This window comes from Diplotaxodon limnothrissa, linkage group LG12, assembly GCF_057381915.1.
Source record: "Diplotaxodon limnothrissa isolate DT_005_m linkage group LG12, D_limnothrissa_male_GT1.1, whole genome shotgun sequence".
Lineage (NCBI taxonomy): Eukaryota > Metazoa > Chordata > Actinopteri > Cichliformes > Cichlidae > Diplotaxodon > Diplotaxodon limnothrissa.
The window spans coordinates 27,734,013-27,757,148 of record NC_140607.1 but is presented as its reverse complement, the minus strand read 5'-3'; the positions used below and the strand labels follow the sequence as shown (position 1 = coordinate 27,757,148).

Genomic DNA, 23,136 nt, shown 5'->3' with positions numbered 1-23,136 from the left:
CACACCAAGCAGAGACACCCCACCCCCTGCTCACAGCGCATCCCCAGCTTATATGACCTCAGAGAGGTGATTGCTGACTGGGCCCAGGTGGTAAATGAGTCCAATGAGCAGCAGCTGTGTCCTGGGGAGAGAGAAGAGCAAGAGAGAGACAGAGGGGTGGAGCAGAAGAGGAGGAGGCGGAGAAAAACACCACGCCCACACAAGGGCAGTATCAGGAGGCCCAGCTAGGGCCGTAACAGGGAGTTAAATTTGCCAAAAGGTTCTAAACAGAACAGGCTGGTTTATGGAAACAGCAGGAAAATGTTTATCTCCTGGTTATTGGTTTGGCAACCTTGGGTGTGGTTCTCGAAATTCCAAGTCTGGAGTTTGAAAATACATTTAGCAAGTGTTTATTCTGTTTACTGCTTTTAATGTGAATATAGAGTGTTTACTGTAAGTTCTTCCCCATCTCCTGTTTCTCCAGCTTCTGTGGATGATGAATCACTGGCACTTCTAATTCATTTACAACTTAGCTTTATCTGCTTTCACCAGTTAGGAAACCACAAATGGATGTTGTTTGGAAAAATGCCACACCATTTTAAATGCTTAAGTATTCAGCCTCTCCCCTCTAAGTAGGCGTTCTTTCCGTCCCTCACTCGCTCTTTCCCTTTGTCTGATTTCAGTGGTAGTTTCAGGTGTGTCAGTGGGTTGCCATGGTATTGCCTTCCATTGCTGCAAGTTCATATACTTGTTTTCAATGCCACCATGACAGCAGATTAAAGGATCTACTACGTTAATCAATAAGACTAGTTCATCTGACCGTCCTGTTAAATTTTTTGACCTGGCTGACCTCTGCCTCTGAGCCACTCCACCTCTTGGTGACTGCATTTTCTGGAGGCCACTTTGAGCCACTGTGGCTCTGCCTTTCTTGCCTTTCACTCCTTACTTCCCCTGATGGTTCAACCTGGTAATACCAAGGCACACAGCTATTTTTCTCTGTTGTGTGTCCACATTTAGCTTCATCTTATGCTTAAAAATTCTCTGTGTTGTGTGTTTGTTAAAATTGTTTAAACTATAAGTAACAAGTATACAAAATTGCATCTATTTTTAAAACAGAATATATATGGGAAACTATATTTCAACAAGTCTCTTTCATCATTAGAGGACCTTTCATGCTTACAGAAGGTTGCCTATAGACTTCCAAACAATACACTTAACTCAGTTGCAAGCATTCAACCTAAAGTTTAGAAAGATAAAATCATTACTTTCACTAAATACATTTTAAATCAACCTTCTTTTGTCAATGTGAGTTGTTTTTCAGTGTTTTTTATAAATACATTTATGTTGCGTTAAGTTAAATGTGCACAAATTACTGATATATATTTTTTTAATGGTTGGTAAGGTCTACTTGGCAAGCAAGAAGGAATAGCTCTCATACTTACTCTGTGATACCACAGTGGCATTCCAGGCATTAGCAACAGTGTTCAACTTAACTGGCACCACTGGACACGCTAAGGGGAAAGGGTGTTTTGACAACATCATAAAACAAAAGTATTTTTTTATATATTTAAGTTCTATATTTATTTTTTACCATCACAATATGTGCAGTGTTGGTGAGACGTTTGTGACTGAATTCAGCAGAGTCACTGAGGCTGCCAAGACCAAGAGGATTCACAGCTACCGGTGTACACTGGTCTAAAATACAGGTTCCTCTTTGTGTCCCTTCTGTGGGTTGACCACAGAACAGTTTCTACAAACAAAACAAAAAACACAAAAAACAACAACTCAAAGTGCAAACTGTAACTGTCAAAGCAGCCAAACTTAAGTCTCATGTTTAATGTCATTTTCACTTTATTCATAAATAATGTACATTATGCTGTGGCGATTATATATATTTGATCTCTTGCCCACCAATGCCCCCAGTAGCCCAATTCTGATCCGGTTGCCCTGGTTCCTCGACATCTGACACAGACCTTGTTGATCCGGGCAACATCCGAGCTGATATGACTTCATATTTCTGTCTCTCGCTCATGTCTGCGGTAGGTAGGTAGGCCTGGTTAGCATGGGCGGGTCTAGTCTAGGACCCTTACTGGATACAGACACCCCCAGATGGGAATCGAACTTGCGACGCCCTCTCCAGAGGCGTGTAGTCGTACATACATGGTATACGGACTGGTTCTTATGTAGCGCTTTTCTACTCTGTCTGAGCACTCAAAGCGCTTTATACAACTAATTCATTCACCCAATCACACCCATTCACACAAGCACTTCTTCTAAACTCTTAAGTGCTCTATCTAACAATCATACACATTCACACTCTGATGGATGCATTGCAGAGCAACATGGGGTTAGTATCTTGCCCAAGGATATTTGGCATGCAGACTGGAATCAAACCACCGACCTTCTGGTTAATGGCTGAGCTGCTCTACCACCTGAGCTACAGCCACCCCTACATGCTAAGTGGAAAGAAGGAGGCTGGGGACAAGTGAGTGTCAGTACCACAGTCCATGATGATGCAGCGAACATCCACGAATACATCAGGAAGATTACCCCAACTAACCGCGTGCTCAGTGAATACCTCAGGCAGCAGAAACCCAAGAAAGAGGAGGAAGAGGAGAAACCATCATGGAAGGACAACCCCCTGCATGGTATGTACCACCGGCAGATAGAGGAGGTGGCTGACATCCAGAAATCCTGCCAATGGCTGGACGAAGCTGGAATAAAGGACATCACACCAGGCAAGAGCCCATATGAAGGCTGTGTAAAAATGCCCCTGAGACAATTCAGCACATAACAGCAGGGCGCAAGATGCTAGCAGGCAGGGCATACACAGAACGGCATAACTAAGTGGCCGGCAAAATGGTGATGGCAAAGCAACCAGATATACTGGTGGTAGACAAGTGGAAGAAGAGAGCCGTAGTGATAGATGTAGGGGTTCTAAATGACAGCAACATCAGAAAGAAGGAACACTAGAAACTCGAGAAGTACCAAGGGCTCAGAGAAGAGCTGGAGAAGATGTGGAGGGTGAATCAGAATCAGAATCAGAATACTTTATTGATCCCTGGGGGAAATTATTTTTTGTTACAGTGCTCCATTTTAAACCAACATTAAGACAAGACAGACAATACGCTAACTAAGAATAGTACAATATATACATATATATACATACATACATAAGTCACTTATAAATAAATATTTGGAAAAGAAACATGTGTAGTTGTAGCAGCAAACAGTGTGTTAAGTGGATGCGTTGTACCGGGAGATGGCCACAGGCAGGAATGATTTCCTGTGTCGTTCAGTGGTGCTTTTCGGTAATCTCAGTCTCTCACTGAACGAGCTCCTGTGACTGACCAACATGTCATGGAGTGGGTGGGAGGTGTTATCCAACATTGTCTTTATCTTGGACAGCATCCGCCTCTCCGACACCACCTTGAGGGAGTCCAGCTCCATCCCCACAACATTGCTGGCCTTACGGATCAGTTTATTAAGTCTGTTGGCATCTGCGACCCTCAGCCTGCTCCCCCAGCATGCAACAGCATATAGGATCGCACTGGCCACCACAGACTCATAGAAAATCCTCAGCATTTTCTGGCAGATGTTGAAGGTAACAGTGGTCCCAAGGTAACAGTGGTCCCAACGGTAATCGGAGCACTAGGTGTGGTGATTCCTAAGCTAGGGGATTGGCTCCAACATATTCCAGGAACAACATCTGGACAAAGATGTCGGGACCCTGGCTTGAATAAAAGACTGCCCGCAGGGCCGAGAAGGGAATTCATGTATGTATGTATGTATATATGTGTGTGTGTATATATATATATATATATATATATATATATATATATATATATATATATATATATATATATATATATATATATATATATATATATATATATATATATATATATATATATATATATATATATATATATATATATATATATATATATATATATAAATATATGGTGAATGTGGGATGAAAAAGAAAGATGGAAAGATAGTGCTGGAAACCTTTAGCACCCTCACACTCAGAGCAGAAAGAAAACAGAATTAGTGGTACTATGTGAAAAATGCAGATATGCATGTCCTATTCTGTGTTTTTTTTTTGGAAGGGTAGCATTGTTTTGTGAATGAGTTCTACGGCCCACTGGTTATGCAGTCGGTGATGTTTGTGAGTGAGAGTTTGTAACTCTTGTTCACATAGTTGTGAGTTCCTCATGTCATACCATACAAGTGTGTCAGTCCACTGGCACTCAGCTGAGGTAAAGTCATGAGGATCACACTTAAAATAAGTGGGTAAGGGTTTGATCTGGGGATGAGGACCAGTAAAATCTTAATCATATTCAAGACATGAGTAGCCTAAATATTAAAAGATATTATTAATTGAAATATTTGAAAGAAAAAGCTCTGAAATAATCTAGAGTGAGCATCAACAGGAACTCGGCACACCCCACAATATTTGATTACCACCAACAGACCAGCTACTTCACAAATCCTCCTGAGTAAAGAAACTCTGCCATGCCAACCCATTAGTATTTAGTATTTAGTATTTATTTATTTATTGTCATTGTCAAGAACAATGAAATTGCGTTTGGGGCTTCCATACAACCCAAAAAAAAGAAGAAAATAATAAATACCCCTTAAAACCCAAGTGTACATATTTAACCCAGTGTGACTCCAATGCAATAAGACAATCCTTAGCAATAATGTTCGTAGAAATTCAGACAAAGACCTGAGAAACATGACAAAATACAACAATGCAACCCATTCAATATTATTGTACTGTGAGATATGATATCAGATATGATAGTTATCTATTTAAGAAAGAGGGGGGGGGGGGGGGGGGCAGGAGGGGGAAGAGAATAAAGATATGATGCACCAATGCAGACCAGTTCATTGCTATTGAGAAGTTGGATATGGTTATTGTCCGTGAGAGGGGGGCAGAGAGTTCAGGAGCCTCACAGCCTGTGGATACAGGCTGTTGGCCAGTCTGGATGTTCTGGCCTGTATAGACCTGTACCTTCTCCCTGAGGGCAGCAGATGGAAAAGGTGGCGCGCAGGGTGATGTTGGTCCCGCAGGATACTGTGCACCCTCCTCAGACAGCGAGTGGGGAAGATATTACTGATCTCTGGCAGACTTGTTCCAATAATTCTGCCAGCTTCTTTCACCACCCGCTGGAGTGCTTGCTGATCGGCCTTGGTGCAGCTGGGGAACCACACTAGAAATCCATACGTCAGAACGCTGCTGATGGCACAGTTGTAGAAGTTCAACATCAGAGATCTGGGAATGTGTGCGCTCCGCAGTCTCCTCAGGTAGTAGAGGCGCTGTTGGGCCTTCCGTACAACTGAGGTGATATGGTTGCCCCAGGACAGGTCCTCGGTCACAGTTACCCCCAAGAATTTAAAACTGCTCACCCTCTCCACCGCCTCACTGTCAATGAAGAGAGGCAGATGGTTGTTATGACCCCTCTTCCGGAAATCTACAATGATCTCCTTGGTCTTTTTGGTGTTTAAGACCAAGTTATTGTCGTGGCACCATGACTCTAGTTGTTGCACCTCTGTCCTATAGTTTGTCTCATCATTGTTGGATATAAGTCCGAGCACTGTAGTGTCATCTGCAAACTTAACAATGAGATTGGACGCGCAGGAGGAAATACAGTCATGGGTGAAGAGAGTGTATAGCAGAGGGCTCAGAACACACCCCTGAGGGGCACCGGTGTTGACCACAAGGGTGGAAGAGGTGTTCTTACCCACTCTGACACTCTGTCTACGGTTAGTGCACTCTGTCTACGGTTAGTACACTCTGTCTACGGTTAGCGCCACTTTTGAGCGGTCGTTTAGACATTAACCAAGATTAGATATGAAAATATTTCACAAATCTGTTTATCTTACATTCAACAAACACAACTGCTCAATGCAGCCTTTCCCTGCAGTCTGCCAAACAAAGACAATGCTTTCTTACATGTGAGACGTGCCACCTGACTGATGGCCCCAAGAAAGAAAGTTCATTGTCTCATCCTGGACAACTTTCAAGAAAGTTGACTGTGTAATGTGAATATGAGAGAGTCTTTAAAAAATAGTTTAGTGCATTTTAGAGCTGTCAAATGCCCTAATTTTTACTGTATTGGAATTGTTTAAATACATTATACAAAACGTAAAAATACAACATTAATTTCTAGTATTATTATCTTTTTCAAGTCATAAATGATGTGAATATTGTATCTGCTTCAAAATCGCATAAAGGTAGTGCTAAAGCAGTCAACAAAATGACCAAAAAGGAAATGATTACATAGAAGACTGTTTCACTGAATTCACTTCTTAGAATGACGTAATTGAAGGTTGTGGCTGTTCCTCCCAAACAGGATATGGAGAGTGGCTGTGTGTTCCTTTAAGTAGAATTGGAGCATCCACAGTTTAACTATAACGCACTAAGTACCGCAGTGCTGCACTAAGTACCGCAGCAATTTCCTAATGTTGTAAACCTGCTCAACATTTGGCAATAAAACCCTTTCTGATTTCTGATTTCTAAATGGCAGAAAGAAACTTTTAACATCACATTCATTCAACTAGGAGTGGTTGATTCACCAGAATAGGGATATCTATATCAGTGCATTTAAATCCAAATCCATTTTTGCACAAATTTGCTTAGCCAAAACGGTTATTGTACACATTTATTTCCTAAAATTTAGGCCCAGTGGGGAATGCAGATTAACTTCTGTTTTAACTTCTGTGTCATCTGTTTTACAACTGGATAGTTTATTATGTACTCAAGCTTCTCTAAATAGGTTATGACCGTACAGTCATTGGCTGTGACTCCCTGTGATATGTTTTACCGCTCCGCTTTGATAGATGGCAGCAGATCTCTGGCTAGAGCTGCAAATGGTACACTGAAGAAGAAGTGGGCGTGGGTTTGCTGGCACTACAGCGCCACTTTTGAGCGGTCGTTTATGTTGTCAACAATAACAGACCGCTGAAGTTGTCAAGCAACGTCGAGGAAAAGTCATACATCAGTCCCGCGACGGTATAGTCTTTAGTTGGGTATGAAAGTACATTATATTATTTTATTTTGATTAAATCCAGTTGTGTAATGCATGAAGTCACAATTAAAAACAGCAGCTCTAGACCCTGATGCTGACATTGACTGTTAGCATAGACAGTCTTTGGTTGCTAGGAGCCGAGCTGAGCTAACGCCACTGGTTTAACCTTAGCGCTCTGCACTTAATGAGAGAAAGCGGTTACACTGTGCATAGATAATTGGTGAAGATTCAAAATCAGTGAAAGTCAACGATTAGCTTTATTGTAAGGTTAACATTGAAATGTTAACGAAAACTTGTGATCTGTGTATGGTCTTCAGATGAAGGGCTGGTTATGGCTTGGCTTAATAGTGATAACTGGCCAGTTACATAACAAAGCTATCGAAATATTTTGATAGCTTATTTGTTCTGCGGGCCCAGAGGAGGCACTGGCTAACCCCCAAAATTTGCTGGCACCCCCAGTGGCTCCCCCTGACTGCCCTATGTTGGGAATAATGTAATAAGGGTGCAGAAAAGCTGGTGCCAGTCCCTGGACAGATCACTGTGCATCTCAGGGCCAACATGGAAATCTAATGATCTAATATGTATTTGTATTTCATGAACAAGTTTGCTGTTAAAGTGAACTCCAGTCTGGGAGAGTGAATCTTAAGCTGCTTCTAGTCAGCTCTGCTGAGAATCAGTGAAGCCATCCTGGGACTTCCACTCAATTAATTGATCAGTCGATCAGTTAAAACTGATTAATATAGATTTCAAAATCTCATTTGGTTTTCATATTTACCTATTTTCAGTGATATAAACTTTAATACCTTCATAGACATGATATAAACTTTATTAGCAGGAAATTAAGTAGGAATATCATTCTTTTAGATTAATTATTTTGTCATATTTTCAAGTAACCTAGAGCTAAGGTTAAACCAGTGGCGTTAGCTCAGCTCGGCTCCTAGCAACCAAAGACTGTCTATGCCAGCAGTGAATGTCAGCATCAGGGTCTAGAGCTGCTGTTTTTAATTGTGACTTCATGCATTACACAACTGGATTTAATCAAAATAAAATAATATAATGTACTTTCATACCCAACTGTAAATTCTGTTTCTGGTGTGCCACCTCAATATTTTTAGTGGCTCGCATATGGCCACCCCACATACTTGTTGCTGTGTCTGTAAATGTTATGATATAGCAATACGTGAATAAAGTTGAACAAGTTTTGTAAATTAATTCAGTTCAATTTCAATTCAGTGTCATTTTTATAGCAATAATATAAAGAAAATTGAAAGAATCAGAGAACCCCTTTGAACAAGCACTTGTTTAAGAATGAGAACTTTTTCAGCAGATGTCTAATTATATATATATTTAAATACCTGCAGTCAACAATCGAGGGCAAAGGACAGTGCACGAGAGAGGTGAAGAAGCGAGTGCAGGTAGGGTGGAGTGGTTGGAGACGAGTGTCAGGTGTTGATTTGTGACAGAAGGATAACAGCAGTGAAAGCAAAGGTTTCTAAGGTGGTGGACAGGATAGACAAGATCAGAAAAGTATATCAGAAAGACGGCTCAGGTTAAGTGTTTTGGAGGTGAAATTAAAGAGTAGTTTGGACAATATTGGATAAAAGATGTTGAATATGAAGCTGCCAGGCAGGAGGGAAAGAGGAAGACTTCAGAGGAGGTTCTTGGTGTAGTAAAGGAGGACATGCAGAGGGTTGGTGTGACAGAACGGGATGCTAGAGATGGGGTGAGATGGAGGCACGTGATCCTCTGTGTCGACCCTTGAAAGGACCAGCTTCAGGAAGAAGACAAAGATGTAATCATATACACAGAAATAGGAGAATTTTCTACTTAAATTGAAGCAATCGTATGAAAAATACGATATGGTGTGAAAGTAAAGTTGCCGTGATGTGTGCTGTTTTTCCATTACTGTGATCTTGAAGTACTCCTACCAATTTAAATAGTTCTCTTTGTCTTACTTTGAATATTTTTATTCCTAGATCAAAGATGGCCCCGGACAGTGCTCAGATTCGGCGGCAGGGTGCTCAGGACTTTATGGCTTACTATGAGTTTGCCTGTGCCAGGCAGGAATCTGTCCCCCTTCCTGCAGTTAAAATGAACCTCAACAAAGGGATGCTGGACTTTAATGGAGACAAGCTGAAGCTAACAGACTGGCCACCCGTTCTCAGCTCTATATCCATTAATAAACACCTGCACCACATAGCAATAAGTAGCACATACCAAGCTAGTTTGGCTTCTGGAGAGGCAGGTACGTTATTGAAACAGTTTATACGATTTTAATTGTCTATGTTAGAAACTTGTTGATTTTCAGATTTTACTTAAAACAACAATGTCACCATTGGTTTCAGATAGAAGATATCTTAAATCTAGCTTCAGGAGGAAGATTCCAGCTATTCGCTCCAAGGATATGACATTAAAGCTGTGCAAGGCCCTCAGAGAGTGCCTCACTGTCTCTCCCAACCTCAAGACGCTGCAGCTCAATGGACTTCCACTGAGAGAAAGGGACCTCATCACCCTAACAAAGGTGAAAGCAGAGCATTTTAAAAGCAAAGCATTGTAACTGTTTAATTTTTAAAAATGTTATTCAGAACTTTTTCTGTGGTTTTTGCTTTTTTGTTCACTCTTAGAATGGACATTTATTAAAACAAGTTCTTTGTTGAAATGATCCTAATCTAGGGTTTGGCAAAAAGCACTTCCTTGGAAAACCTATCTCTGATTAACTGTCCAATCAGTGATGAGGGCTTAGAGGGTATGTGCAATTATATTACTGTCTCCTAATTTTGTTCAGGAAAGGAGTTTGTATTGTATGTTACCTGTGTAACTGTGTGTTCTCTATGTTTCTATATGTTTTAGTCATTTGCCAAAGCGTTAAGTATTCTGCTAACATCAGGGCAGTGGATTTTAGTGGATGCAGTCTTACCTGGAGGGGGGCAGAGCACATGGCCAATATTATCAAGGTATAGTATTTGATTTTCAGTGTCATCTGGCAGTCTATTTTATTTTTTATTGAGAGATGATTATTTAATAATTGTAAACTATCCAGATAATAATTGTTAAAAAAGTTTGTTAGGGAAAAAATTGAGGTGCACAGTGCAGATTACAGCAGCATGTTTTTTGACAGAGGGATTGTAAAGCTGTATACACACTGGAAGCGATTTTACTTGTTCACTTTCTATGGTCTCTAGTCAAAACTAGGGCTGAACGATTATGGAAAATAATCTAATTGCGATTTTTTGCCCCAATATTGCGATTGCGATGCGATATGCGATTATTTTTTAAGGTCTTTGTCTTCTGTATTATTAAACAAAGACAAGCAATACATCATATAGCATGGCCAATACTATATTACATTAATTTTAAACTGTTCTTTCCTGGAAGACAGACCTCTGTTATGATGACATGAGGTGATGCATGAATTGATGACTGACATTTTTATTTAACTTCTTCATGTCACGGCGGGGTGCGCCGATGTGTGTGGAAACAGGACCCAAAAGCAGATGATGACGAGGAATTGTAATGATTAACAGAAAGGTGAACCTTTAATGCGATGACGGCAGGGAAATGAACCAAGAGACCAAAAACAAACAGGCAAAAACACTAAGAAACAAAATACTAAATGGTACTGAGACCAAAACCTAAACTATGACTGTGGTGGAAAAATAATAAACAAAGACCATGACTAAGACTAATAATACATAACAAACGAAAACTAGAACTATGACTGAGGTGAGGAAAACAGGCTAAGACCATGACTAAAACTGTGACCCTGGTGAGATAAACAGACGAACTGACAATGGCATGAAGAAAACAAAAGGCTTAAATACAGACATGAGGTGATCAGGGGAAGTGGCGACACATGAGGAAACAGCTGACTGACATGAATCTAATGACAGGACCAGGAGGAGTGAAACTAAATACAATGACCAAAGAACACATGACACTGTCAGAATAAAACAGGAAACACTAAAACTAGACATGACAATACAAACTTAACATACCAAATATGTGATGAATAATGCAAGAACTCAAACAGAAAACCCAGGAGCAATAACTGCCTAACTAAAGGCAAATAGGAAATAACACAAAACTAACAACATCTCAAAAAATAAGAACAATACAAAGAAAACTCAAAGTGCTGGGTCGGAGACCCAGCCTGTGACAGAGCCCCCCCCTTAAGGGCGGATTCCAGACGCCCTAAAACCTCGAAAAATAAAACCAAAAACAACCCACCAAGGGCGGGCGGTGGGGGTCCAGGACGGAGGGCCAGAAACAAGGCCAAAAACAACCCACCAAGGGCGGGCGGTGGGGGTCCAGGACGGAGGGCCAGAAACAAGGCCAAAAACAAAACCAAAATGCCCATCAAAATCACAGGAGCACAGGGAACAGTTCATGACTCCTCAGGGGGCCGACCCGGAGGGTGACGGTCCAGAAAATCATAGTTCATGTGATCAGGGGGCCGGCCCGGAGGCCGACGGCACAGAAGTCCATGGTCGAACAGTTCCGGGGGCCGTCCGTGCGGACGGCAATGGTGGCGACATGGAAACCGTTCAGGGGGCCGACCGTGCGGACGGCAACGGCGTAGAAACAGTTCAGGTGGCCGACCGTGCGGACGGCAACGGCGTAGAAACAGTTCAGGTGGCCGACCTCGACGGCGGTGACGTCCAGCAGGTGGCCGAAGATTCCCAGGTGCAGAGCGAGGCTCGGGCGGCGGCATAACAGCCGTAGGACCAGGCGACGCTGAAGCAGAGGCTGGACCAGGCGTAGCAGAGGCCGGACCAGGCGAGGCAGAAGCAGAAGCCGAGGAAGACTCGGATGAGGCCGAACCAGGCGAGGCAGAAGCTGAGGCCGGACCAGGTGAGGCAGAAGCAGGAACAGAGGCCGAAGCCGGACCAGGCGTAGATGAAGACTCTGACGAAGCCGGACCAGGCGAAGATGAAGACTCTGACGAGGCCGGACCAGGCGAGGCTGAAGACTCTGACGAGGCCGGACCAGGCGAGGCTGAAGACTCTGACGAGGCCGGACCAGGCGAGGCTGAAGACTCTGGCGAGGCCGAAGACTCTGGCGAGGCCGAAGACTCTGGCGAGGCCGAAGACTCTGACGAGGCCGAAGACTCTGACGAGGCTGGGCCAGACGAGGACGAAGACTCTGAGGCTGGGCCAGACGAGGACGAAGACTCTGAGGCTGGGCCAGACGAGGACGAAGACTCTGAGGCTGGAGCCGGACCAGGTGGAGCAGGAGCAGCTGATGCAGAGGCCGGACCGGGCGAGGATGAAGGCCCTGAGGCTGCGGCTGACGAAGCACAGGCTGGAGCTGCGGCTGACGAAGCACAGGCTGGAGCTGCGGCTGACGAAGCACAGGCTGGAGCTGGACCGGGCGAAGCACAGACCGGAGCTGGTCCGGGCGAAGCAGAGGCAGAACCAGGTGACAGTGAGGCAGCCACAGGTGGTGAAGCAGAAGGCGGCCAGACGGGCTCCTCAGGCCCCCCAGCAGACGTGGCGTGAGGCCGGACGGGCTCCTCGGGCCCGCCAGCTGACGTGGCATGAGGCCGGACGGGCTCCTCGGGCCCGCCAGCTGACGTGGCGTGAGGCTGGACGGGCTCCTCGGGCCCGCCAGCTGACGTGGCGTGAGGCTGGACGGGCTCCTCGGGCCCGCCAGCAGACGTGGCTTGAGGCTGGATGGGCTCCTCGGGCCCTCCAGCTGACGAGGCATGAGGCTGGTGTGGTTCTCCTGAACCTTCAGCAGACGAAGCATGAAGCTGGCTGGATTCTTCTGAACCTCCAGCAGGCGAAGCATGAAGCTGGCTGGGTTCTCCTGAACCTCCAGCAAACGAAACATGAGGCTGGCTGGGTTCTCCTGAACCTCCAGCAAACGAAACATGAGGCTGGCTGGGTTCTCCTGAACCTCCAGCAGACGAAACATGAGGCTGGCTGGGTTCTCCTGAACCTCCAGCAGATGAAGCATGAAGCTGGCTGGGTTCTCCTGAACCTCCAGCAGACGAAACATGAGGCTGGCTGGGTTCTCCTGAACCTCCAGCAAATGAAGCATGAAGCTGGCTGGGTTCTCCTGAACCTCCAGCAGACGAAACATGAGGCCGGACGGGCTCCCCGGGCCCTCCGGCTGACACTGAAATTGGCTGCACCAGCTGTACCTCCGTCTCCGGCTCCAAACCGGCCTGGATAGCAGTCCCACAGCAGCTTAGCTGAGCCTGATGGCTAGCTTTTCCAGGGCAAACAGTCTCTGTATAGCCGGGTTGCGTTTGTGATACGGGGCGTCGGTGGCGCGCACGCCGCTTTTTCTTAGGAGTGGGAGACGGCGGAGCGATGGGCGGAAGTCCCTGGTAACTCCGAGGTCCCCCGAGAGCCAGTCGAGTTCCCCGGAAAGAGTGCTCGTGCTCCGGAATGAGCCACGGCTTCCACCGGAGCTCCTCCTCCAAGAGAGCGCAGAATATAGACTGGCGCTCGTCGTCGTCCAAGTCTATGGTGTGCGGCGCTTCCTCGCGCTGAACTGTGACAGGAGTATGGCGAGACTGTGATGAGGGCGTGGAAACTGGTGAGCTGAGAGGTGGTGACGCTGCGGCGAATCTCAGCGAACCGACACGAACACACTCAGGTTCCGGAGGCAGCAATGGAGATGACTGATTGTGGGGTTGTTGTGACTGGTGGGTGCTGGAAGCCATTTCCTGACTCGACAGTCCCTGGGCCTGCAGCATCTCCTTTATCCTCGTAAAGGCATCAACTATGGCAGGTGAGTCCGGGAGCTGGAGAAGGCGGGGATCCCTCTCCATAATAGCTTCAGCAGTGTTAATCATTACCAGCTTGCTCTTCAAATCGGGCGCTGTGAGGACGCGGTTGAGGATCGCTTGGATCTGAGCCATCTCCTCCAGACACTCGGTGAGAGCAGAGTCTGCTGGGTCCATGACTGGTCAGTTCGTTCTGTCACGGCGGGGTGCGCCGATGTGTGTGGAAACAGGACCCAAAAGCAGATGATGACGAGGAATTGTAATGATTAACAGAAAGGTGAACCTTTAATGCGATGACGGCAGGGAAATGAACCAAGAGACCAAAAACAAACAGGCAAAAACACTAAGAAACAAAATACTAAATGGTACTGAGACCAAAACCTAAACTATGACTGTGGTGGAAAAATAATAAACAAAGACCATGACTAAGACTAATAATACATAACAAACGAAAACTAGAACTATGACTGAGGTGAGGAAAACAGGCTAAGACCATGACTAAAACTGTGACCCTGGTGAGATAAACAGACGAACTGACAATGGCATGAAGAAAACAAAAGGCTTAAATACAGACATGAGGTGATCAGGGGAAGTGGCGACACATGAGGAAACAGCTGACTGACATGAATCTAATGACAGGACCAGGAGGAGTGAAACTAAATACAATGACCAAAGAACACATGACACTGTCAGAATAAAACAGGAAACACTAAAACTAGACATGACAATACAAACTTAACATACCAAATATGTGATGAATAATGCAAGAACTCAAACAGAAAACCCAGGAGCAATAACTGCCTAACTAAAGGCAAATAGGAAATAACACAAAACTAACAACATCTCAAAAAATAAGAACAATACAAAGAAAACTCAAAGTGCTGGGTCGGAGACCCAGCCTGTGACACTTCAATCACAACAGTATATTTGAACATACACAATAGTTTATTTTTAGCTTACAAACATCTGAGCATAAAGTGCTGACAAGGAACCCTGGTGTAAACATTAAAATGAAAGTCAGTACAATGTGCAGATTGCAGAAATATACATAAAAAAAATCAGTGGCTTTACCACACTCAGTTTTTCGACATCTGTGAACTACTAGACAGTCATTCAATTAAAAAATAATATTAAATAAATAAAACTAATAAATAAAAAATACACACATCTTACTGATCTTTGCAGTCAGTAACATTACACATAAAGTGCAAACATAATAGCAATTGTATAAACACACACACAAACACGCCTTTAAAATTTAAAGGCGTGAAATTGGACGGTCTAGCCTTCTGAATCAGAAGGCTAGTTCTGATTAGCGTCACCGCTGTCTCGGTGGAGTTTAATAAACTCGGCCGTCTGCTTCTTGCTATCTAAAATATAACCAGACACTGGCGTAAATTCTCGACTGTCTCATACTTCTGTTTAATAAGTTTTCTGTTTGACGTTTAGTCAGCTGTGTGAAAACCAAGGAGGAACCCACCCGGGGGATTAATAAAGTTTTATTTTATCTAATCTAATAACTTTAATCTCAGCCAAACCGATTTACTCACGAACAAACAAAACACTGAAAAAAGCCCAACAATAACATTTTTAGGTTGTCTAAGTGACTTATATATTACGTTTAACCCGAGCAGCGAAACTCCGCGGTGATCTGAAAATGATGTGCCGGGAGTTGTGCCGTTCTCGGCCGCATCAGTAACCCTCGAGCTCCCGGCTAGCTGTCGAGCTGGTGGGTAGCAGACGCCTCTGAAAACGTCGAAGCACTTTTGCAAATATGGGATATCTTGATAAACCGAGCAGATATTTGATGTTTACACAACTACTTTCTCGCCTGAAAATATGTTAAAAGTTTATTTTGTGACCCTGAAAGATTAGTATGAGTAATTTTAAAACTTAGTAGCGGCCGCCATTGCTGGAAACTGGAGTTTGGCTGGGCCGCGCTATGAATTCTGGGATATGGTAGTAATTTGGACAGCCTTCGGCACGTCGCTGTGACGTAATCGGTCTACAAATGCGGCCTCAGGAGGATGCAGCCCATGAATTTGGACATGTCCAGAGTATAATCGCAGCCTTTGCGGTTAGAAAATTGCACTTGATCATGTCGCGATATTATCGCAAATGCGATATATCGTTCAGCCCTAGTCAAAACGTGGCCTTGAATCGCTTCCAGTGTATATGCAGCTTAAACCTAGAAGATTTAGAGAGAGAAGTTATCAGTTAGTCAGAACATTATGTAATAAAAGATAGAATAAGACAATGTGGGCCTTTTCGTTCAGTAATAGAAGTGGAAGAGTCTTAAAATTTTTCATCACAACTTTTGTAAGAATCCTTTTATTTATCTTAAAGCATCAGGGTATGCAAAGACATGGTACGGCGTGGGCGGAGTCTCTGAGGTATCGACAGCCGCAGTTTGAGGGTATGGGAGGTCTTCGCCGTGTCACACTTAACTGTAACACTTTAATTGGGGACCGGGGTGCTGCGGCTCTTGCGAGTGAACTTGCTGAAGACCTCTGGGTTAAAGGTTAGTAGATTTGTGAGTTTGTGGTGTTTGTTGTTTTCCTTATTGTACAAATTTTTGATAGGATTTCTGTTTCTGATTTTTGGCTTGTAAAACAGCTGTGGACCTGCAAAGATGTGGTTTTTCCAACGAAGGCGCTCGTCGTTTGCTAGAAGCCTTGAAAACGAATTCTTCTTTGTGTGTGCTGGATATCCGTGGTAACCCGTTAGTTGGTAAGTTGCTACCTAAGTCAAGGCAATAGCATTTTCTTGTTTTTTTCCAGACTTAATAGCACTTTTCCCAATCTGATAAAATATTGTTCGTTCCACTGCTTGAGCTGGTTTGTTTTTACGTTTCCATTTGACATATTAATGCAAACCAAATTCTGTGTGTGCGTGGCACTTTCCAATTGTAGAAAAATCATTTGAGTAATACTGTAATTACATCAGTCATGTAGTAGTTCATCTCTAAACCAACGAAACATAAATTTCTAGAAATGTTTCTGGTACTTAATCTTCACTGATTTTGAGTTTTCCTTTCAGATAAACTCCTAATTAAAACTATAATAGAGAAAGTACTAATGAATGGTCATGGACAGTCACCAGAGGTAAGTTTTTGGGAGAAATATTCCGGGGGGGTGGAACCATTGCTCTAGGTGGTGTATTTGTATGCATGTGTCTTCCTTATGTTGTCCTGCAGTATTGCTGGATCAAGCCGGCAGCGTCAGAACCACAGAGAGCTTCTGGTCCAAGGAGGAGAGCATTACCCAGTACAGTCAGAGGGAAAGCTGCATTTAGAATAGGTATTTATGTATACATACATTTTTCTTGTTCCATGTTCCAGATAAACACAGACAGACTGCATGTAACTCCATGTTATTGTCTCCCTAGTCAGACAAAACACAGTAAATTCAGTATTTCTGGTTGTACACCTAAAATCAGCCTATTAAAAACAGATATTTATTCATTTATTTTTATGAGCATAGGCACATTTCTCTGTTTTATGTTGGGGGTTTTTGTGCATGTATGTGTGCAGTGTAAATTCACTGGAGGATTTCTTTCAGTCTGTTTGAGATAGTATTGCTTATTCTCTGTGTCTTTTCAACTTCTCAAATTAAATTTTTAAGTCATCTGGAGACATGGTAAGAACTGAATTCATTGTGATTTTATTTTGTTTCTCCTGCTGATAGGTGCAAAAATAATCTTGAATTTGTGATGTGTTTGATTATGGTTTAGTTGACTTTGCCCTTATTTATAGGATGATTTCAGTAGATACTCACCTAGATTAATTAGTCTTTCATCTATTTGCGTGTGATGTTTATACCCTGCTTGTTAGAAGCAAGTAATATCTGCTAGTTTCACAAAGCATGTAGTTCTTATCATTTTTGCATTGATTAATTCATGGAAAGCCCACACACATGTTCTGCTGGCCATTATAATCACTTCCACTATTTTGCGCATATCTTGTGTTATTATTGGGAGGGACCTAACAATTTTCTGTGAGCAAAGATTTATCAGTTTGTCATTTATCATTGTTCAGTTTAATTAAATATTATTAATGCACATTAATGCCTAGTGATGCAGTGATTAGCACTGTTGCCTCACAGCAAGGCCCTGAGTTCAAGTCCTCTCTCAGGCCAGGGTCTTTCTGTGTGGTGTTTGCATGTTCTCCCCATGTTTGTGTGGGTTCCTACGGCTTCCTCCTGCAGTCCAAAGACATGCAGTTAGCGAGGTTAGGTTAATTGATGATGGTTAATTGCCCATATGTGTGGATGCGAGTGTGAATGGTTGTCTGTCTCTGTGTGTTAGCCCTGTGGCAGACTGGCGGCCTGTCCAGGGTGTACCTTGCCTCTCGCCCTGAGACTCCTAGGATAGACTCCAGACCCCCCACGTCCCTGAATTGGATGGCAAAAGACGATGGATGGATTGATTATTATTCATTTATATAGTGCCGAATCACAACAGACACCTCAAGGCACTTTTAATAAATGGTGATAAAGTACAGTTCATAATACTATGAGGACTTTGCATCATCAACGCTGCGCCCTTCTTAGAGGTGAAGATTTCTCAGAATTCATGGACATGTCTTCTCTTTGCAGCCACTCATAAAGGACCATCTCCTGGTGGACGGAGTTCAGCTGCTGCTCTGAAACCTAAGCCATCACGCACCCCCCATGTGCCTTGGCGTGCTGCTGCACGAGCTGGACGCCAAAGGTGAAGATATGTTCAGAAGAAACAACAAGCAAACAACAAAAACTATGTTCCATTAATAAGTTTGGAAGATAGTTTGGATTGTGTGTGTGTTTTGGGGGTCTGGAAGTTTATTTTTTCTGCATATGGAAACCTGTAGGGAATGTAATTATATGTTTAAAAAGCATTCACTGTTTATTATAGTCATGTAGAGACTAATACTATGTTTTTGCTTCTGCAGAGGTTTGCCTCCTGGAATTACTGTAACAGACCATAGCTTTCAGGTAAGCTGTCTTGTGTCTGTGTGTAATGCAGCGTAATGAATAAAGAGCCCTAAACAGCAGCATTAATGTTAATATCTTATTAGGGTGCAGCCACAGTGAAAGTTACCATGGAGTCTGATTCAGAGGCAGAGGAGGATGATGAAGAGGAAGTGGTGGAAGTGGAACCGAGACCATCTTCTCTTAATCGTCAGGACAGATTCATTTCGCGGAGGTTTGAACAAATACAGGTTAGTCATTTTTGTAATGTGTTTTTGCTGCTTCTAAAGTCAAAGATGTGGTATGTGAAGAGTTCATTAAACAAAACCACCTCACACACTGCTCTTCTGATCCATGCCCTGTAGATGGAGCTAAACGAGTGCCGTATGAGGCTCGGAGAAGAGCGGAGGGCCAGACTGAAGGCTGAGTCCAGGCTCATGGAGGTAAATAAAATCTGTAATACATACAGATAAATTTATGCCTGTTATTTATTTTTAATGTTTTCCTTTTATTGCAAGTTTTAATCATAGAAAATCCATAGAAAATCAACCCTCTCACAATCAGCTGATTTCTTAAAATCTTTGAAAATTAATTTGACCAACATGTTCCAAATCACAGACCCTTGAAATACACAAAAATGGGTCAACATTTTTACATTTTTTTTTTTATCTGTTATTCTTGACCAGCAATTTTGAGCCCTCATAAGTGCAAGAGAGATGCATTCTAGTGGCTGCAAATCTAAAGTTGTTTTAAATTTACCCCAGGGAATTAACAGAAAACAGCATGTTGGTTTAATTGGTGTACTTTTGCTATTGAAACTGTGTTATTTCCCATGTTATTTGATTCTCAAAGTTGTTTATAGAAAATAGTGTGATTCTTTGTGAGTCAGGTGGGAGGTACTTATTGATTTTTCATGAAGTAATGCAACAGCTCGTCCTTTATTGAAGAGTCAGTTTTATTGAACAGTCGTGTTTTTTGGTTGTTTTTTTTAATGAATAAATAAGACTGTGCCTTTGTTCTTTATGTAATTTCTGTTCAGTATGAGCTGGAGAATGCTCGTCTTCGAGATGCCAGTCACTCCCTGTCAGAGGCACTTGCTGCCAGTGGCTCTGCATTAGCACCACCGGCTTCCAGTGCTCTTGAAGATGAGGCAATTCTGGAGAGCATTGAGACATCATTCACTAAGTTTCACGCTTTCCTGGATTTGCTCAAAGATGCTGGGTGGGTATTTTTAATGGCAGCAATTACAAAATGCCACTGTTGTCACAGGACCTACGTGGTTTACTGAAAATCCGTTCTTTAAAAATCTTTCAGTTTCATTATGTGTGGGTGTGCTTTTTTCCACTTCTTGAGCCAGAAGTTGGCTTTTAGTTTTGTTTTGAATGGATCCCCATTTTAAGTGGCTTATATTTAACTGTCTTTCTTCCCCTTGTTACATTTAATGTGTGTTTTAGGACGATACCTACAGTTATTTATTATATTTTATTTTTTATAAAGTTATCTTTGTGCATCGTACAAAACATTGCAGAAAAGTGTTTGCTTGATTTTTGTAGAGTATTAGAGTCTGGCACCCTGTGAGTAAACTTTTGTGTAGCTTTAATATTTCAGCTGCACGATGAAGCAGCTTATTATTGTAGCTCTTATCATTTATAGTGTAACAATGTGGTCTGCAAGAGTAAGTTCATTCAAGTGGTATAGAAAGAGCATATACTCAGATTACACACTTCTGTTAGTGATGTATCATTAAATTGTTATGTTTGGAAAAACCACAGGTTGTGTAGTTAATGGCTCGTATTTGACTTGGGATAGGATGTCAAACAGGTGTATTTTCTAAAATATTAGACTAGTGATATTTAAAAAAAGGTGTGCATCTTAGATTTCAGTTTCTTTCGGAAATATCTGAAGTTAATTTTAATATTGGCCAATTTGATATTGATTCTGCAGTTTAATTCTGACAGGATGGGTTTCATTCAAAACGAAACTCTAGGTTTGTCATTGTCATTTCTTGGATTAATACGTGGAAACCAAAGCCCATGGGTTAGGTATAATTTCGCAGTCATCTTTGAGTCAGTTACTCACTCAGTCAGGGTATCATTCTGGAATCTTTTTAAATCTAAAATGCGCCCACTAGCCACTTAGTTAGGTGCATCTTCTTGCACAAGGTTGAACCCATTTTTGCTTTCAGAACTACCTTAATTATTAATAGAATAGATTAAGCAAACATATGCTCTGCTGGATTAAGATCTGGTGACTGTGGAGGCTCTTTGAGTACAGTGAACTCATTGTCATGTTCAAAGACTAATATGACGTTATCATGCTGAAAGCAGCCATCAGAAGGTGAGTACACTGGGATCATAAAGGGATCAGTGAGAGTAGTCAGATTAGCTGTGGTGCAGTTATAAAGGGCTTCAAAGAAAATATCCCCTCACACCGTTACACCACCAGTGTACCCAATATCTTATTATCTTAGTCACATCTTACCATAATCATTTTTTTATTTGCATTTGTTGTAGGAAAAAGGTAGGCTGGTATTAGCTGGTTATCTACTCTGGAAGTTCATTTTTAATTGATTGCATGTCTTTTTTTTTAATTTCTTGTAGCTTAGGTCAGCTAGCTTCAATGGCTGGAATTGACAAGTCAGATTTCCACCCTCTGGGAAAACCTCAGCTTTCCTCCACAATAGAACCACTTTTGCATGGTGCGACATCACCGCCTGGAGGGCGTTACAGGATCGATGCTCTGTCTTTGGTAAGAATATGCAGAGCAAACTTTGGAAGCATGTTCTGTTGGCAGGTGGGGTGAATATTTTAAAGTTTGCATAAGCCAATTTGCGCACAAATCTGTACGCAAATTGTGGATAAATAAATCATTGCTTCACAGCACTGTAGACTTGCCCTCTGTGATAATGGTGGACATTAGATTTGTAAGCACATCAAGCAGAAATGTAGATTAACTTTGACTACAGATTGTTAGGTTCAAGAATTATAGTTTAATGCATTCACATTCTCTTTTGCAGCTCAGGATGAGAGGAGTATCTGTTAATGAGACATTATTAATGTTACTTCAGTTTTAGTTTTGATTAGAATAGTTAGAATAGAATCGTTTTTCACATTGTCTCATCAAATGTAATTTCTGGTTTTTAGGTAGGAGGTGCCCCATCTGCCTACCCCGTTGGATTGTCTGACACCAGATTGCACAAGTCTCCATCCCCTACTAGAGCAGCCCTTCATAAAGAAAGGTCACTTGATGTAACTTTCACTCAGGCTTCTGCACCAGCAGCAAGTGGTGTAGTGGATGTAGAAGAGGAAGCAAATCATTTTTCAAAGCCTGACACCCAGCACGACTCAGGCTCTGAACACAGTTTTTATAGCCAAAAGTCCTTTGATAATATTTCCTTTGGTAAAACTTCCCAGACTCGGCCAAGCCACCCCACGAGCAACAGCAACTCTCACAGAAACAACAGTTCCCATGGATACAGCTTCAGCAACAGCTACACTTACAACCGTGCTTCTCATAGCAATGGATCTCGAGGTGGTTCGTCTGCAAGTGTTAGTGACATTTTAAGCGACAAAGAGTCTGTAGGATCAGTAGGGTCAAGGAACAGGGGAAATGGAAGGCTGGTGACAGTAGGTCAGTCAGGATCAGAAGGGTCAGAGAGGAAAGCCCCTTCTACGAGAGGCGCTCTAGAGCAGGTCAGATCTCTGGAGAATCTGGGGGTTCAGTCAGATAATGAATCCTAACTAGGCGACCATAAACTTTCTCCCTGTGTGTCAGTGCCTTTTCTTCTATGTTTAGATATTCGCTGCGTTTAAATTGTAGATTTTTTTTTGTCACCTTTATAAATGTTTTGTTCTTTTTTTCTTTTTTTTGCATTTTCAGTCCAAATCATTTCAGTTTAGGGAAACAAAATGTTTTTTGCATTTAAACCCAAATAAATAAGTGATTTAAAAAATTAGCCTTATATTATTGTTTTTACATTTTAGATTTACATTTACAGTCTTATTGAAGTTTTTCATAAAGTGCAGGGAATCTGCAGTTTAATTCAGTGCGACATTCTCAAATCTGTAACTCTGTTTCTTCGAGTATAATCCTGATTCTTGTAGCAATCAATCAAATACTAGAAAGTTTACAATTTCAAGACATTGCATGGGAGCTTAAAGCAAAGTGTCATTCCTTGTTTCACATGTGCTCTTACTTATTTGTAGCTTTGGACATTAAAGTAATTTTTTTAAATGACAGATTTTTTTATATTTAGAGGGTTTTTTTTTAAGGCTCTATGATATATAATGGCACAATTTAATGTTCCTGTTATTTTGCTTTAAATTTAGTTTATAATAAACTATTTTGCAATTTTACACCTAATAAAGTGTTCTTATCTTTATTCTAAACTTGACATTTAACATTGTCAACATGTGCTCATACATAAACTGTTTGTTCA

The 23,136-nt window shown here is 42.3% G+C and overlaps 1 protein-coding gene across 1 annotated transcript; it reads left to right on the top strand.

Annotated features, from left to right (window-relative positions):
• The first annotated feature begins 6,984 nt into the window (after nt 1-6,984).
• cep78 (centrosomal protein 78) lies at nt 6,985-22,753 on the top strand. The gene is made up of 16 exons (XM_085368470.1): nt 6,985-7,017; nt 8,993-9,261; nt 9,362-9,537; nt 9,690-9,762; nt 9,867-9,970; nt 16,099-16,273; nt 16,369-16,482; nt 16,792-16,856; nt 16,949-17,051; nt 18,348-18,462; nt 18,680-18,722; nt 18,806-18,949; nt 19,064-19,141; nt 19,738-19,919; nt 21,299-21,446; nt 21,842-22,753. The coding sequence occupies exons 2-16, from the start codon at nt 9,000-9,002 to the stop codon at nt 22,436-22,438; spliced, it is 2,379 nt and encodes a 792-aa protein (XP_085224596.1). The 5' UTR covers nt 6,985-7,017; nt 8,993-8,999; the 3' UTR covers nt 22,439-22,753.
• The last annotated feature ends 383 nt before the right edge of the window (nt 22,754-23,136 follow it).